The following is a 19,685-nucleotide window of genomic DNA, read 5'->3' as shown; positions in this document are numbered from 1 at the left end:
TATTAGTTAGAAATTAAACTTATATTTCACTCCCCTCCTCTTACAAAAACCCCATATCATTGAGGATCAGCTTTGCCATCATATTTTTTGCTGTCAAAAACTCTTCAGATTAAATATATTTAGAAATCCGTAAGAATATTCTAAGAATTCTTGACTTGCTCACACATTTTATCAGGTCATAGTATACCCGATATACCATAGTATACTGCAGTATACCAGATCATAGACTCCTCCACCGGCAACTCGAAAGCACCTGTCCACTAGGAGAATAATAGAACACGGTCTATAGGACGTATGAACGTGACAGAACAAGCCTTCAGACCAGTCATATCCCAGAGTGGGATAAAAAAATATCCCACTTTTGAATTTTCACTCCAGTGTTTCCACTTAAACAGATTCTTCTGTAGATTTACGGAATTTGGTGTCCGTCTAAGGCCGTGACACATGACAGCATTCAATGACGTAAGACATGTTTAAAGTGTGTTGTATTCAGAGAAAAATATTCATTAGTATAATGTATGTTTGGAGGAAGATCCGAAAAAAAGGATATAAAGTTAATGGCCATTTAAGTTTCCTTCTGGTGAATACAAGTAAAATGGTAACTTACGAAATTTAAATATCACGACGAGGGCATTAGGATTTTAAAAATGCCTAGATGGGGCATGGCCCAAAATCGGTTGGGAACCAATAGTCCAAGGACAAAAGAAAGCAGTTTAGGACTCTACAGAATATCTACGGAAAACCAGAATCCTATTGTAAATGTCACATTTAGTCTTTCCTTAATATTTACCCCAAATCGCCAGATAGTTCCACTACAAATTCTAGTTTTTGGTTCGTCATATCCAAATTTTGATACAGTCTGATCTGCAACTTTTTGTCTGTGGTATTGGGCCTTGGTATTTTTTGTTCTAGGGTTTTGGACAAAACCCTTACAAAAAAGAATAGTTTGGAGAACCTTACTAGCCAGAAAAAAAGAAAAAAAAAAATTCAAATTTGGGCGAAATTCCAGTCTTGTAATTGTGAACGATTAGAACGAAAAAAGCCGCCTGGTTTTTATGGGAAGTTCTATTGAATCTGTAACGCTATCTACGGATTTTCTACGAAAATTTCCGATGTTTAAGTGATTATAAACAGGAGGGGTTGGAAGCACTGGGTGACTCACTGACGCTCTGTGTGTCACTGAAGACACTGGAGGAGCAAGCTTGGATCGAATAGGCACGGGGCCTGATTGAATTTTTTGCGGGCACTCTACATGTTATATTTAAACAAAATTCAAATTCATTTGATAATGCATATACATTTGATATGAACATTTACGGGTGTCAGTTTTCCGTATTATCAAATATATATTATACAACAGTAAACGCATTAATAAATCTCATCCAGCGATGCGAACATAAAATAAATGTATTTTCAATTACTTGAATGATTCATAATTTATTCATCATCGTCAAAAGCAATTTGATGACAGTTTCGAAACTTTTTCTTGTTCCTTTTGATGATAGCGCGGGGCCCTTTCAAAAGCGGGGACCGATTGGGCCCAACCGCCCTTGTTGAGGAGGAAAGGTAAAGTGTAGACTCGCTCAGACCGATTTCGAGCAGCGAAATTAATTATAATTATAATATTTTCAGTACAATTAAGCAAAAACTGGAGAATGATGAAGAATTTGCGGAGTTATGTCAGTTGCGTCAGGGAGCAGCAGAATTTTCAATTGAAGAAATTACGGATCTTCCGGTAAGCATGCTTATGAAAAAAAAATTGCTTGTTTAACTACAGTTTATTATAATATTTTATACGCATATTTAGTAAAAACAAATGATAAACGTAAAACTGTTGGTGATGCTTAGATTTAGATTATTATTTTTTATTCAACTTAGGCTACGTTAAAATTATGTGTTTTTACTTCTGAACACTTTTTTTTCCATAGCCTATTTGAGCCTAATTTTGGTTATTTTGTGTAATATTCATCGTCTGATCTCATGTATCTGGAGTCAATTTTTTCTCATAATTAGTAAAAAGCACAATAGCTCATCCTTGAAAAATTTAATAGATTATCACAAATCCCCCCCCAAAAAAAAATTATTTACAGCAAAAAATGTACCATGTGTTAAAGCCGTATCCAGGGGGTGGGGCTTTGCCAGATTTTAACCTCTCCCCCTGAAATTTTGTCCGACTTGTAAAAAAGTAACAAAACTGCATAAAAACAAATTTTTGATACGTTTTGTAAAGTTTTTCATGTACCACCCACCCTCCCAAGAGAAAACCCTTCCCTGAACAAAAATCCTGGATACCTCTTGATAGTTCTAATTACACCGCGCATGGTGCATGGAGGCGTGGCTTGGTGGAAGTGTGCCACTTACTGCGGAACAGATGTTTTTACAAGATGTACACCATGTGAAGTAGAGTGGGTGAACCCTCACTCTAGCTCAACTTCATCGTTTACTTCTGTAGATTATTGCGTCAGAGATATTTCTATCTTAGGATTCCTGAAACTGGAGATGAAGATATCACCATTTCATGATACTGCAAAGAAAAAGAAAGTTGAGAATATTGTCGACGGTAACCTTATACCTATGAATTTAATTAGTTTGGGTTTCGTATTTGGAGCCGAAAAATCTTATTGCCACCGTCTTGGGATTTCTTTTTAATATGTAAAAAAATGTGGTGGAAAATGGCCTGCAACGAAGTTTGCTTTGAAGTTAATCCAAATTTTATTTTTAATGTAAGCATTTCTGTACACATTGAGGGGAGGTGTAGGAGGAGGAATTCACTCTGAAGAATTATTGCCACAATTTTTTTTTTCAAGTTTGAACCCCAGCTCCGCTTGAGGAAAAATTCCTCCGACTCGCCTTTCATACGAGTTGAACCCATTGAGCTGAGGTAGTTGAGATGTTTCCAACACCTAATTATTTATATTACAATATATTTAGGTACTCTTAAATGATGGTATAAAAAATTAATATAAATTTTTTCATTTGTGGTTTTAGGATTCTTAAATCCAAATATTGTTCTTAATGTTGATATATCCACGCGCTATTTTTTTTTTTTTTTCAAAATTTCAAAATTGTTCTTACATCATTTTTTCGCCAATAACGAGAGAGTTATAAAAAGTCGAAATACATGGTGAATTCCTTGTTGTTCTTTTTTCGTGCGTCAAATTCTGATTACTTCTTCGAGGTTATTGTGCCTTTGATGAAAGTGAATAAAAAACAGCTTCAGCTACCCTTAACCCCCGCTCTTTATGCTAAGTTTATATTCTTTTATCCCAATAGCTAAAGAATGGACATCTTAACATACCAAAATACAAAAAGTCTTACTCGCTTTTATTTTTTATCACACTACTTTGAAAACGGAAGATTTTTTTTTTAGTTACATTAGGTTTAAATAACGGGACTTAAGTTTTATTTGCTTCAAACCGTGCCCTTTCTCCACTCTTTATACTAAAGTTTGATTATTTTACCTTGATCGGCTATAATTGTTTTACGCAATGAATTTTTAGTAAAAATGTGTTGAAAGACAATCAACAAATAAAAAAATTAAAATTTTCATATGGTTATATGCTTCTATTCTAACATGATTTCAGGGAAATATTCGTCAAACTTTAGGGAAAAGAGCCGGTCGTTAAGGGTGTCATCCCCCCTTTAATTATATATTAGTTAATGTTTGTTTGATATACTAACTTCACTCTTCAGTTTTATTTGCAAAAAAAATGTAAGATTGTTGCAAACAAAACTGAAGAGTGACGTTTTCTTAAGATGGAAGAAGACAGTTTTTCTTAAAACTGCTATTTAAATTTTGTTTAGTAAGGCCGTGGTCCGTTTTTACTATATTGTAGCTATCGCTGCATCCATGATAACCGAGACTTATCTGCTTTGTTTTTTTTTGGGGGGGAGGGGGTATGAAGCTTGCTTTCTTAGCAGCGAGGGAACCGTAATAAGATAGAAAAAAATCAAAGAGAGTGGGTCCATCCCGCGCAAGAGCTAGGAAATGGGTGTTCATGAAGAGGGTTTTTTTTTGTTTTTTTTTTGGGGGGGGGGCGTTAGCAAAAATTGGGTAAGTGGGGAGTCTTCGTAAAACGCCCTAGTAGTTAAAGGAAAAACTAAAGAAAAGAAAAACATATGTTTTGAATATGTCGGGTTTATCTTGGCCCAGCAATGGGACATTTCTGTGTCCCGGTACGAATACAGAACACATTCAAAATGGGAAGCCAATCTCAAATATCAGCAAGAAAATGGATTTTTAGCTAATTACGGAGCGGTCTATTTTTTATTTAGCTCGTCAAATGCTATTCTTGGGGGAAGGGGTATTATAGGTTTCTTATGGGCAGTAGTAAAAAGTTAGATCAGCTGAAAATAGAATCTGAAATTTTTATTTTTGATTTGTACAGAAGATCTATCTTATTCCCGTCACTCAAATATTAGAAAATGCAAGCATAAAACCCAATAGTGAATAGTTGGTAGGGTAGCTACACTAAGAACTTTTGACGCAAAACTATAAAAAAAAAGAAAAGAAATAGCCTATACTTTTTACTAGACTCCAAATGTAGATGAAATTATATCAAGAAAGCCGATCCAAGTCAGAGTCCTCGTCAAGGACATGTTCTTTTGTATCGGTCCATAACTACTTTCTTGAGTGACCCTCGGTACATTCTGAGTTTTGCAGGCCAGGTTGAAACAACTTAAGGATAAAAAAGTCAAATTGCACCGCTCAATATTTGCCCTTGATCATATCTATTATATTAAAGAAGCCTACGTATTTGTTCCAAGGACATCAAAAGAAAAGGGCATCATTATTACGTTGTCATCAGTGTTGCCATGTCAAAGCGTGAAAAAAGGAGCAACGCTAATCGGTTAAATTTGACAACGCTTTTTGTCCTTAAAAACCAAAATTTTAGCAATCTGCTGATCCCCAAAGACAACTCTACCTTCAAAAAAAATTTGCATTTTTAAGCCCTTTGATACCACATGTTCTTAGCTTATTATTGTTGAATTCTTCCAAGTTTTTTTTTTCAATTTAGCGCATGTAACTAGTAAAAACTGTATATGAAATTAGTTTTAAATTCTAGTTATTCCAAATTTCTTAACACCTACGTGGCTGTTTCAATTTCAGTAATCTAGTTTCATTGTCACTACCCTTGATACTTGAAGAATGTCGTTTTTTCAATACACAAAATTCAAGGTTCAACTCATGCTCAAGCTTAAAGGACGGGATGGGGGTAGAATATTTTCTATAAGTGACTTGACAAGCAATAAAGGTATTAAAACAGTTCATGGCAACGAGCTGTAAGTAAGGAGCGACTCGGCTCAATAGTAGCCGAAACTCTAAAAAACGGAATTTTGATATCAATAGATACATGAAAAAATCAGCTGATTATACTAATTCCAAATATATAAAATTCATCAAGTTAAGTGCTACCAATCAACAGTTATATGAGAAAATTTGTCTGAATTTTGAAAAGGGGGGAAACAACGCCTAAAAGCCAAGGGATATTTTTTAAATGAAACTAAGGAGCAACATTAAAATTCAAAACGAACAGAAATTAGCGCGTATATGAAGGGTGTTGCCCCCTTCTCAATACACTGCTCTTCACACTAAAGTTTAACTGTTTGACGCAATTTTTTCAGAACTGTTCCTGAAACACGAGGGCCGTTAGTTAGAACAGGAAGCTTTTTTAAAAGTGCTGAAAGCTTTAGTGTAAAGAGTGGGGTATTAAGGAGGGAGTATCCCCTTGATATACGGAATAATTTCTGTTCGTTTTTATTTTTATTGTCGCTCCTTACTTTCAATTTAAAAACTTTTTTATTATTAAATATCATTAACGGTGAGGAGTTAGCAATCCTTGTGAAGAATTACTTTCATGATTTTTTTTTCTTATTACGGGGTACAGAAGTTTAATGGAGGGTCTTAACTAAATTTCTCTTTCTGGTGAGTGTCCTACGTTAGAAACATTTGTGCAGGATCATTTTTTAGATTTAATGTGCTATTTAACAAAAAAGGAGAACAGACCGGAAGAATATATCGAGTGAAAGCGGTCAGGGGCAACCACAGAAAACTGCATAAAAATTAAAGTGAAACTACCAGCTCAGCCCAAGTGATGAGCTGTATCAGAATGACCACAAATGCCACTCATTCAGAAATTGCATTGACGACGATATATTGACATGTTTTGTAAATTTCCGGGCTACTTTCTTTCCATGGGTTTGTGGTTTGCTTTTTTGTGAATTACGAGAATAGCCAGACATGGTTTATATGAATTAGCACATTTTATCACAACATATTTTCGATGAAAGTTTTTCTGAGTTTTTTGCTATTTTATCAAATACGTACAATTGCTGTTGTCCAAGTCGTTGTTATTTTATGAAACACTTTCCTGTTATTTGATGACTTTGTGTTATTTGAACACTTTTTTTTAAGATTTGAAGCCCCTATTCACGCTGTTATGCCTAAAGTTCATTTCTGACATTTTCACACTTTTGAAAGAATTTCCAAAATCACTTTCTTAGCTGTTCTCAAAGGGAGAATTAGAAGGACATTGTTTGTTTAATAACACTCTGATCCTCCTGATCTAAATTGCCTTACTTATCTTCTCTTTGAGAACACTCTATTAAAACATTTTTAACAATTGTCTCATAAGCATGAAAAGGCCCGATAGAACCTTTAGCCTTGGCAGCAACAGCAAGGGCGCATCCAGGATTTTTCTTTGGGTGGGGAGACAACTTAAAAAAAAATCACCAAAAATTTATTTATATGTATTTTTGTTACGTTTTTACGAATCGGGAAAATTTTAAGGGAGGAGGGGGAGGGTTCAAACCGTCAATCCCCCCTGGATACGGCCTTGTTAGGCGAGTCAAGATACAATAAGCTTTTTTAAAGCTTATCACGCTTGATTTAACTTTGAATATCGCCTCCTTTCCACTTTTTTAATTTTTGAATAGTTTGCTTGTGACAAATCTGGTATTTTAGACGATGATTGCGATGATTTTATGTTGTTCTTTTTTCTACGTTAGCCTAGTGTGAAAAGAATTGTTTAAGTATGAAAAACTGTGCTTGAAGTTGCATAGTTTAACAACTTGCATCATCAAAAATTGCATCATCATCATCAAAAATCGTCATCAAAAATTGTATCATCATCATCAAAAATCGTCATCAAAAATTGCAAAAGTAGTGTGAAAGCGCTTAAGTGTTTTCAGTCAATCAATCAATGTTTATTAATTCGATTTAAAAATATACAAAACAATATTATGCCCCAACAGAGAGCAGAGCTCGTAAGGCTGAGGAAGTATAAATGCATAGAAAAAAAAATACAACGTCTCGTCATACTAATAATTCCAAAAAGAAAATAAACTAAAACAAAAAAAATAAACAAGGTAGGAGATTACAGAGGAGGCCACTCTAGCGTGAGAACACCACAACAAAATACATACTATAATCTATTATTAATCAATCCCGACATCCAGGCAAAGAACTATTTTTGTAATATGTTTTTCAAAGAAAATTGAAACTTCGGGACATTTCTACTAAGTTAAGTTGATTTACAATATGAGGAATCTGGTATCTGATTGACAATCTAACTCAATCAGATAGAAAGGTTGAAGGGTTTGTTTTTCGTCAAGTTAGTTCTGCTGTCCATAAAGGAAAACAATCGGCTAAGTTCCATAAGTTCATTACCTGTTGCTCAAGTTAATTCGATTAAGCTAAGGTTCGTGGCCTTGGGAACCCTCATAAGCCTTAGGCCTTAGGAGCCCTCATAGGTCGTGTGGATATTGTATTGGTTTGTCCCAGCGGTCATCGATTCTAAATTTCCAAAAAAAAGAGTGTTATCGTTTGACTAAATCACGTTCTTGCCAATATTGGCAAAGTAATTGCATTCCTTAAAGCAAATGGAGTTGACCTTGGTAGTAAGCATTCCGAAGGAGTAACCTGTTCATAATTTTTTTTTAATTATATTTTTGCGCATTTTAATTTGTTCATTTTTTGCGTCAACTAGACAAGCGTTGAAGCAGTAATAGTTATAGTTATTATAAAATAACGTCATCTGTTGGCCTTTCATTTGATACTATAGATTTAAAGCTAATTTGTTTTCTGACTGAATGTCCCTTCCAGTCTTTTTATCGATTTTTTTGGCTTCGGATACTTGGCCAGGGGGGAGGATCATAATTAGCTATGGGGCAGGGAAGCAACTGCCTCCTAGATCCCAGCTTTCCCCCTGCTGAAATTTAGTGTCTTCAAGATCTCCTTTAAACTAAGGTAGGCTTGCATATTTCAATCATTTATAGAAACAAATCAGTTTTTCTTATTATACCTTTATGGTTTAATATGGCTCATTTTTTTAATTTTTCAATGTCATTTTCACTTTACTTGGAAAAATTGGCTGCAATTTTGCCCCCCCCCCCTCACCCACCCAAGATTTTGACCAAATTATGCCACTAGTGGGGGGGGTAAACCCCACTCTTAGACGACTAAATTATTAAGAATTCCATTTAAATTTCTCACATTTTTTTAATGTGGATTCCCTAGTTTCCAATAATTCTGAAGAGCACCCACCTCCCCCCGAAACAAAATTTTATTTAAATGCTAGTTTTATATAAGTTTGATTTGCAAGATTTTGGAATCTGACAGTTTTTAAGAAAAAAGAAGGGAGAAATAGACAAACGGCATTTTCTTTTTTCCCAAGAAGACAGCTCATTTTATTTCTAACTAAAGAAGATATTAATTAAAGAAATTAACTAAATAAAAAGAATAAAAAATAAAATAAATAAAAAGAAGAAATTAACTGAAGAAGATATATATATATATATATATATATATATATATATATATATATATATATATATATATATATATATATATATATATATATATAGTGAGTGTGGCAATGATAAAGGCATTAGTCTTGTTTCTCTAGGTAGCAAATTACTTAGTATTATGATACTTTTTTTACTTAGAGATGCTGTAGACAAAGTATTAAAATACTTTGTATTTTAATCCCGCTTTCTAGGGCTACAGTGAGAGAAAGGTTGAGATTGCCTGGGCAGTTTCAGCGGATGAAGGATGAAATACTACCAACGATTCCTTTTCCGGCAATCGTCTAGTCTAGGGCTAAACGGAAAGCAGGTTGTCCACAGTTGGGGTGGGAGGATGTCGTGAAGAAAGATTAAGGGAAATGAGAGTAAAGAGGGTGACTTTGAATAGATTGGGATGGAGGAGGTGCGTGTTTAGGTGTGTTGGCCTCATGTGGCTCGGTGCTGCGATGAGTTGTTAGTGGTAGTAATAGTATGTATAGAATAAAGAGCGGATTCTTTTCACTGTCGGGTACCTACAGCTCTTCAGCCCAAACTGAGATAACCTGGCTTTCACTAAGTGCGTAAACTGCACAGAAGCATCAATACTTACCTAAAAGCCATAACGGAAACTTCTGTAACTGGCGGGTAAAAATCCGTAACCAACATTTCTGTAACTGATACTACAGACTGTACTTGACATGTCAGTCTGTAACTGACATTTCTGACGTATTTGACAGGGTTTTAATGTTTCCCCAAAGTCATAAGTCAGAAATTGTTCCTGAGGGGATATCTACATAGATTTAAAATAGATTTATTACCTGAATGGATACCAGATAATATAGAACAAGCATTGCAATACGGAAGGAGGTTCAGCTTTGTTGTCTCCTTAAAGGCTTTCCTTTCGTTCTTAATCAGAGCCATATCTTCCTTGTACATTTTTTTGAATAGTTTGCTAATGATGAATATGATAGTTTTAAGTGACAATTATGATTGTTTTTTTTTTGCATTTTCACTTCAGCTTACTACTACTACTACTAACAACTCACTACAGCAACAAGCCACCTATGACGAACACAGCTACGCAAGCTCCTACTCCATCCTAATCTCTTCAAAGCCTCCCTCTTTACACCCTCCAAAGAAGTTCTCATTTCCTTTAATCTTTTTTGCGACATCCTCTCACCCCAACCGCGGACGACCTGCTTTCCGTTTAGCCCTAGACGCTTGGTGGAAAAGGAAAATCTTTGGATTTAAGCTTAGTGGGAAAAAACTTGTTTTATGTAAAAGATTATGCTTAACGTATCGTAACTCGGCATAGAAAATCATGTTCGTAATGTGAAAGCCGCATAAGGCTTATTTGCTTCTAGTTGTTTCAGCTCACCCACAAAGGGAAATAATGTTAACTTCCTTAAGTTAATACCTATTATTTCAGTTAATTCCAATAAGCTAGGGTTATATGACCTTAGAAACCATCGTAAACCCTGTGGGCATGGTCTTGGACTATTCAAAGCAGGCATCAAATCTATATTTCCCAAAAAAAGGTGTCACCCATGGACCAATGTACGTTCTTGCCAATATTGACAAAGAATTGCATTCCTTAAAGCCAATGGAGTTAGCCTTGGTAGTAAGCGTTCCGAAGCAGTAACCTGTTCATTCTTTTTTTTGTATTTTTTCTGTTGATTTTCGGTCTCAATTAGCCAAGCATTGTAGCAGTAACAATTATAGTTTTTATAAATTATAGTTGTCTGTTACTTTTTCCATTTGATATTAAAAGGTTTTCAAACTAATTTGTTTTCCTAATTGAATATTCTTTTCCATCTTTTTATTGAATTTGTTTTTGCTCCAGCCACGCTTGCAGGGGAAGTGGGGAAGCCCCTGCTCTTAGATAACCAGGTTATTATGAGTTCCACTACAATTTCTAATTTACAATGGTTCTGACGAACATTCTCCTCCTCTCCCAAAAATACATATATGCGCAAGGGATAGCTTTACATCCAATTATTTTACAACATTTTAGAATCTGACAATATTTAAAGGAAAAGAAGACTGGAGAAAAAGACGAACGGTTTTTTTTACCCAAGAATACAATTCATTTTATTCCTAGCAAAGGAAAATATTTTTACTGTTGCAAAATAACAAGAGTTTTTTAAGAATTGATAAATAAAAAGTCAAAATAAGACTAGAATATTGCAAACGTAGGTAATGGTAATGGTAAAGTATGCACTAAGCGAAGGTACTTGGAAAGGCTGAGGAAGAGTAGTTGTCTAAGGATACGTTTTGTCACTCTTTTGACTGGCCGTGTATTAAGCGTGCTATTTACTGGTCGTTTGCTGTGTGAAAATTACGATTTGATCCCACTTTCTAGCAGGCATTATGAAAAAAAGGTGAAGATGATTTGGCAATTTTTACTGCAAAATTTATTTTACGGTTAAAATCATAAACTGCCGAAAATCGTGATAGATAGCCATCTAATTCTGGCCAAATCAAAATCAAGTCAAAAAAAAAGAAAAAAAAGAAAAAAAAAACGCGAAAAGCCGCATTGAGATTCTTTGGGTGTTTCTTAAAAATTATAAATCTTACTTACAATTGGGGCGATAACCAAAAATGGTGAATCTAAATAAGCCATAAAGAGCGTACACAACATGCTCCCTCCCCGAGAGGCAGAAAATGGTAGTTGTCTACTTAATTTTTGTGATATCTCTGGTGGCCCATTCTGAACTAAGGTCTGAATAAGGATCTTGAGCGGGAAAAGATAAAAGCTCTAAATTATCAAGTAAATAATATATATATATATATATATATATATATATATATATATATATATATATATATATATATATATATATATATATATATATATATATATATATATTGTATATATGCATATATTGCACCTTGGCTTGGACCCATCTTAGGTCTATTCATATCTGAAAAACATGATTTTTTAAGGTTTACTTTTTTATGTTTAAAAACAATAAAGTTTTTTGGACAGTACCCCTTTCCTGTCTGTGTTGCCACGTTGAACCGCAGAAGAAATAAGCCCAACTAATCAGTGAAATTTTACAATGCTTTTCGTCTGTAAGAATTCAGGTATTAGCAATATGTTGATTCCCAGGATCAGTTTTCTTTAGTATATGTTTAACTTTGCAGTACTACACAGTACCTTTGTGGTAGCAAAAGGCTCATTATTCAGTTTTTACTGTTCTTTTTACTTTTGAGAATATTGACTCTAACCCCCCCTAGGATTTTGACTAAATTACGCCACTGCCTTTGACGGGGGTATTTAGTAGTAATGGGACCCGATCTTAAATTATATTTACTAAGGACCAAGAGGTGCTTTTTACTCGATGGTCACTATTGATTTGGACACATACATAGCCAATTATAGTATGTCTTGTACTTGCTAAGATTTGAACCTATAAATAACTTCACTCAGAATGGCAGGCTGTCACGTTCGGTATCTTCAGCCAAAGAATGTAATTTGCTGCTGTGACAGAGGCAATTTGAAGTAATTGTGATTACTAAGGTACGACGCTACTTGAATTCTTGAATAGTGGTTTTTCTCAGATTATAATTTTGTTATTCATTTGGCATCAGGTTTATAGGTCAGTAGTGGCAAAGTTAATCCTGCCTTTTTTCTTCACTTGTTATTTAATCTTCTCCCATGTTATACTTGCTATTATGTGTGGACTAGTAGTAACGGTATTGAGTTCCTTTTTAATTGGTGGGGTAGTCAGCGTTGCCAAAGTGGTACAATTATACCGTTTTTGGTGCAATTTAGAGATTCTTTTACAATGCGGTATGTTTAGAATTTTTATGGTACAATCAAAAATATCTGGTACATTTTGCTTTTATTCGCCGATTTTTTCCTTTGTTGGAATTTTTGAACTCCTCCTCCAATCAGCTTTTAGGGTTATAAGTAAGGAAAAAAGAATGATTCATCAATACCAAAGTCGACACAAAAATCGATCTCCACGAATTTCAAACTAATCATCATACGAGGGAAGATCAGATTCTGACAGAGGGTGAAGATATGAATGCGAAAACATTACTTACTTTTCAGTTTATTCTGGCGTTTTGTCTGTAAAATGGAAATTGACATAAATTACTACAATTATGCCACAAAATCCTTTTATCGTATAGTTTGGTCAAAAAAGCGGTACAATTTTCCCAAAGCATTGGCAACACTGGCGGTGGCTTCTCTTAATCGGATTCTTCGATTTTATTAGTGCCCTCATTATGAGATAGAAGAAGATTAGGAGAGACCACGCGTTCCTCCCTTACAAGCCAACAACCTCTCCGAACTTTTAACTGTGTAATAAGATGAATTCGGAAACCGAACCACAGACAAAAATTATATGAAAGTATATATAATGTATTGCGTATATTTTTTCTGTGAATAGATCGGTGTTCTATTTTTTAGCGCTATAAGCACTATTTGTCTTATTCAACTTGTTAACTTAAAAAGTTTTTTTCTACAAAATAAGTTTTCAAAGAAAAGTAAAGAGCTTCATTAGACCAAATTGATCTTAGATGAGGTCAACTAATCTTCCAAGCATAAAACTACCCATAATCAATGAATAAATCATATCAATGAATAAATGAAACCCAAAACGAACAGAAATTACAATAAATAACCGACTCAAGCTGAGAACGAGTAAAAATTAATCTGAGCAGGGCTGACATCTCCCATGCCTTCTCAAGAACAGAACAGTTTTGCACTTTACTGAAAAAATTGAGTGTTGATTGTCAGTTTAATACACATACAGGGCCTACTGATATTTATTCCTTAAAGTCTTAATATATTTTTTTTATTAAAGCTAAAAAAGTTAAAAAAAATTAAAATTTATTTTGTTTTCAATAAAGTGCAAATTATGGTCTGGTCGCCTTATTCAGCTTATTGCCCAGAAATAAAGAATCCAAGGAATTTGGAGACGATTCGGTTATTTACTTAGGAAAATGATGAATACACTACCCAATGCCTTTTCTTATGCTCTTTTCAAATAATGATAATCGTTGCACTCACAAATCCATTTTACAGCCCTTAAATAGACCCTGAAGTGACACATATTCTAACAATTGCATTGAAATCACCAAAACACAGTAATTTTTCGAGTCAAGAATTCTGCGAACACATTTAAACAAACGAAACCCAATATGACACAATCACAGGATGATAAACAGCAAAGGAATACAATATACAAAACTTAATAAAGGGACCAATAAAGGGGAGAGGGTTTGAGGGAGCGCTGACTTCCCGCCACCTGGTATACATCTCAAAACACGCTGTATTTAATAAGTACCAGGGCTAGGTATTTCGACCGGTTAAGAAAACCATAATCAAAGAAATATGAATTATCGAGAGAAGCAAAACTACGGAGAAATATACAGTCCAGGGTTAAAACTGGGACTATGAGGGTAGAGGTGGGGTGCATTGTCAGAAACGCAAACATAACATTTGGAATAAGCATGAAATAAGAAATCTAATGGTACCAAATTTGTTTTATTAGCCCATCTAATATCTCCATCTTTGTAGCCGTTTACATCCCGTTTTACCAAAAATTTTGAGAAGGGGGAAATTACCCATCTCCCTAATTGATACCCCTGGTTTCCTGGCTTTCATTTCAATTTTTAGCATAACAATCGTTGGGTTGTCAACCCAGTGTTAATAAATTCTGTGTATGACCAACACTTGACGCACACCGAGTCCATCCATCAGCCCATCTCATCTCGTGTCTTTTTACGGGTCTCCGGAATCGCGGCGTACATGAGAACATTTTCAAATTAACAACAGTCTGAAACAAGTGTTAAACAACGTTCTTGATGAAACCACTAGTGTTTTGTAATAAAGTTGTAGGCTTTGCGCTATAGGCTATTTACAAATAACTTGGATATAGGAATTAGATTTAGTCCAGTATAAGAAGTTTCAAAGACAATGAATGTGAATTGTGGCAGTGATACTATCTAATTAAATTCGTGCATAAACCTAGTAACTCGTGAAGTGAATTTGTGCATACCAGTTCAACAAGTGGATTCCTAGCAAATTGTGGTGTTGTCAATAATTTATATAATTAGTGAATTGACCATCAAAACAGCAAAAATTGCTAAACAACAATACACTAATCCTCAAAAAGACTCGATGGCCTATAAAGGAGGGGGGACAGCTTTTTGAAACTGGTGGGAATCATCCTGAACAACCAGATGAAGCGTTCAACATAGAATGAACTTAATGGACTAATTGGTCAGGTTACCTTGTTATATTTGTGAATTCAGATAAATGACTGTAGCAATTCAGAAGGACGTTTACCTTCTTAATTTGATTTAACAAAAAGCTCCTTTGGTCTTCGATCTCATCATTATTATCATCAATTCTAAGTAATGATAATCCATTCTGTGCTAGCAACAGGTTCATTTTATCTGTCAAACCTGAATTAAATTATACTCTTATCAACTTGATCAGGGATTGAGTGTTGTATGAATGGTAGAAATGTGATTCTGTTGTCTGGGCAATCTCAGAAGGTATCAAATTTCTACGGTACAGGTGGACCTGCCAGATAAGTGAAAAAACGACAATGGAATTTACGAACAACACATCGAAGAGCTCTATTAAGAGATCGCGTGCACAGCGGATACGGAATAGACCTCGGTTGCGTGAGTTGCGTGAAGCTATGTCAGAGCCTGACCTAGAACGAACTCGCGAGATGGCTGATATTTATGAGAAAAACTGGGATTCAATTCAAACACCTAAAATTAAAGATAAAGGGATTAAATCACCATGGAAAAGTTTGAAGAAATTATCTGAAAATGCGCGTGATTCACCAGGTCAAAAGAGTGATGCTGGTTGGCGTGACTATTGGCGGCAGTTTCGAAAGCTTTCTGACACATTTCTTGTTGATAATATTAACATTGATGAAAGAGCTTCTGAAAGCAGTGATTCATGTAATGGTGTAGCCGTATCGCTGCCTTTCCTTACTCCTGTCATTGATCCGAATCCTTGTAATGAAATAAGCACTCGTAAAAAGGAAGGTGCTAGGACTGTGGGATACATTGAAGGAACAAGAGAGGTCAGTATTTTGGACCTTGATAGTTCAAATCGTTGTTGTTTTGTTTCTGGGAGAGGTAAAATCTTAAATAAAGGGCTTTTGGTAAATTTACGTTATATATGACAGATATCAGATAGAAAACAGTATAGGCTATGGTACTTGTGTATTATACGCCATTCAAGTTTACGCTATGTAAAACTCGAGAACAAACCGGTTTCTTCGGTAGTTTCTTTCAGCTTAGTGTGAGCCAAGACGAGGGACAGAATAGATGGGAAATGTATAATTGTGGCTTTATAGTTGTATATTAGGGGGTGGTGATCAGATATCTGGAAAGTTGGAAGTTTGAAAACAATTCTTACTCCATAACATTCAGAATAATTGTACCTAACACATTTTGCACGCAGACCCGGTTTACTTTAGCCACACACCAAATGTGCAAAAATATAGCCCAATTTTATTTCTAAAGTATTATATTTTCATCATATTTTGTGATATTTAATTAGGATTGAGCGTCAAAGAAACGGGTTCTAATTAAATGAAACACTTGAGTGGCGTACAATACACAAGGGTACATGTGTATTATCTAAAACTGAATCGAGAAGTGAAGTTTGGTTTGCCTAATGCTAATGAAATAAAACAAAATTACGATGAAAATATAATTGTTTACAAACAAATTTGGGCTATATATTTGCACATTAGGGTGGTGGGGTGGGGTAAAGTAAGGTATGTTAAATAAGTAATCTAAACAAACCTATTCTAACCTGGTTTATGGTTAACCAGGTTTATGGTTATGGTAATGGGGGTTTCCTCATCCCCCCATTGCACTTCCTGGCTGAAGGACCTTGAGACGGAGATCAGCACCGCCGGTTTGGACCTTAAGGGTCTAGTGCCGCATCCTTTACCTTTAGCCATTCTAACCTGACCTAACCAAAATACCAACTAAATACTTAAAAAATGCAGCTACAATTTATTTTCCAACCAAGCGAAAGCTAATTGTCTGGTATAAAGAACTTGCTTGACCAGTTTTTTGTCTCATCGCATCATTCGCGATCGAAATTCTCGCTTGTGTTTTATATAATACACAAGTACCTAGGCTATTACTCGATTTCTGATCCACTGCTCTTTCAAATATAATAATCACTGTCGTTGCCATTGCCCCCCCCCCTTAAATGGGCCTGCTATAGCCCTAGGTATATAGAGAAGTATAGTGATTTTTGGGTTTGTATTGTTTTATTTGGTACTTATGTAGGCTATTATAGCGACCCCACTCAAAGAGTAAAGTTAGGTTAATCCCAATGAAATATATCAAAATATCATGAAAATATAATACTTCAATAACAAAATCATGGAAACTATAACAGAGAATTATGGAAAGCAGACATCTAAGAACGCATTATGTTAAATACCTAACATAACCTAACCAAAAAACCAACTCTTGTCAATGTTGGTATTACCTGAACAATTGTTTGGGGTCATGAAACTATTGTTAATAGATGCATTTTGACTTTTTAAACATCTTTTCTCTCTTGCAAAACTACCGCAAACTCACCGTTATGGAGTTATTCCGGCCCAAATATTCTTGTATTTACACAGATAGAATTACAATCATCTCCGTTTTCGTTGATCAGATATTTGAAATCGCGAATCTGTAATAGTTTAGAAACAAATTTGGGCTATATATTTGCACATTAAGGGGGTGGGGGTAAAGCATAGCATGTATTAAATACGTAAACTAACCATTGCTGTATTTAATATATGCTATACTTTACCCCCCCCCCCAATGTGCAAATATATAATAACTCCATAACGGTGAGTTTGCGGTAGTTTTGCAAGAGAGAAAAGATGTTCAAAAAGTCAAAATGCATCTATTAACAATAGTTTCATAATCCAAAACAAGTCTTCAGGTAATACCAACATTGACCCCAAACTCTATACCAAATATTTAATTGGAATATACCTACAACGTAGTTTTTCCACTGAGCCTAAGCTAATTGTCTCGAAATACAGACAGTTAAGCCGGTTTTTCTCAGATCTAACAGATCTGCTCAGGTCAAGAATTTGAATGTGGTCGCTATAATGCATAAACTCCGTTTTTGTAAACTTATTTTTTGTTTTCTTAATAGTTGGTTCACAGTGCCAAATAAGGTAGAAGTCTAGAATAGGGACTGTTGAGAAGAAAACTTGTTAAGAAAATAATTCTTACTTTATAATATACAGAATAATTGCAGTTAACACATTTCGACTCTAGCCTCACTGTACGTTATCCCCCCTAATATGCAAATGTAGGCTATAGCCTAAAATATATGTTTCCCGTCCATTTTACCATGCATCCGTCTTGTTTTAACGCGTGTACCCTTAAGGTCAATCTCCGAGGTTTGAAGCCAATGCTATTTTCCTATAGCAGTGAAATGCGTATTAACAACAGACACGAGCAGATTTTTTAATGAAAAAATTCCTGTAGCTTCATTGAAAGCTTTAACATGAATAGGCCGAACAAATTTGCATTTTTTTTTCTTTAGAGCTTCATAAAAATTAATTAGTGGGGACACCTCTAATTTTAAAAGTAGTAATAAGATTAATTTTAGAAGACGTAGAGAATTGTAAAGTAGCCTCTCGATTTGCCACGAAATTTCAAAATTTTTGGCCGTGAATTTTTTTTTTGTTATCATCAGTTTCCTTTAAAATTTGCCATTTAAGATATTCTTCCTATACTATTTAAAAGGGTTGTACTAATCATACAGCCTTGATTTTTGTGTCGTTTTGTAGATCTTATACCGATAAATAATCCCAAAGATTCTCAAGTTTGTAGTTATGTGGAATGATTTTTAGCAATAATTCTTAGTATTCAAAATTTCCTCCTTTCTCATTGGCTTGACCACTCCTTGAGGGGTTTGCCAGAATATCATTAAGAATGTTGACATCTCCTTAGCATTGCGACCAGATCTAAAAGGAAGTTGAAAACATGTATAATTGGCAACAACACCTTGAGGCAATATCATATTTAACACTTCATACGAATTGGCATTTTTTAGGTTACAAAGCTGTTACAAAGCAGATAACATTATTGGCCTTCAAAAGTAAAGAAACACCGATTGTAGGCCTATAAAATGTATGAACATTATTTTTAAAAAGAACATTATTCTTAAAAACACATCATTTTAAATATTATTGGCCTTTAAAAGTAAAGAAACACCGATTGTAGACCTATAAAATGTATGAACCTTATTTTTAAAAAGAAAATTTATCTTAAAAACACATTATTTTAATCATTATTGGCCTTTAAAAGTAAAGAAACACCGATTGTACGCCTATAAAATGTATGAACGTTATTTTTAAAAAGAACAATAACCTTAAAGACACATTATTTTAAACATTATTGGCATTTAAAAGTAAAGAAACATTGATTGTAGGCCTATAAAATGTATGAACATTATTTTAAAAAAGAACATTATTCTTAAAAAGAACATTATTCTTAAAAACACATTATTTTAAACATTATTGGCCTTTAAAAGTAAAGAGACATCGATTGTAGGCCTATAAAATGTATGAATATCATTTTTAAAAAGAACGTTATTCTTTAAAATACATTATTTTAAACATTAGTGGCTCTTAAAATTAAGAAACGCCGATTGTAGGCCTATAAAATATACGAACATTATTTTTTTTAATCTAAAGTTGTAGGATATTCGTCCATTTTAGTTCCACGGGATCTCATTTCATTCCTAATAGTGCCGTATCTTGGAATATTTTGGTTTTTCCCCATCATCTCATACAGTTGACGATTTATAGGCTCGTTCATAAATGATTGATTACCCCGGTTTGGAACCGGGGTAATCATATACTTTGCTTTACGGAGTAATG

General features: G+C 34.5%; 1 protein-coding gene across 2 annotated transcripts in view; it reads left to right on the top strand.

The window, feature by feature from the left end:
• LOC136039588 (uncharacterized) overlaps positions 1-19,685 on the top strand; it is a 221,891-nt gene that overhangs the window by 26,325 nt on the left and 175,881 nt on the right. The window contains exon 3 of one of the 2 annotated variants that reach the window (XM_065723445.1): positions 1,633-1,735. Coding sequence is in view for 1 of the 2 variants with exons in the window: in XM_065723443.1 (XP_065579515.1) it covers positions 15,354-15,845 (492 nt within the window). In the remaining variant the exon portion in view is untranslated. Of the gene's footprint in view, positions 1-1,632; positions 1,736-14,561; positions 15,846-19,685 lie in introns of those variants that run through there. The other variant, XM_065723443.1, reaches the window with a different exon arrangement.

The sequence above is a fragment of the Artemia franciscana genome, chromosome 19 (genome assembly GCF_032884065.1).
Source record: "Artemia franciscana chromosome 19, ASM3288406v1, whole genome shotgun sequence".
NCBI classification, from domain to species: domain Eukaryota; kingdom Metazoa; phylum Arthropoda; class Branchiopoda; order Anostraca; family Artemiidae; genus Artemia; species Artemia franciscana.
The sequence above is the reverse complement of the archived record's forward strand: the minus strand, read 5'-3'. Positions and strand labels throughout refer to the sequence as shown.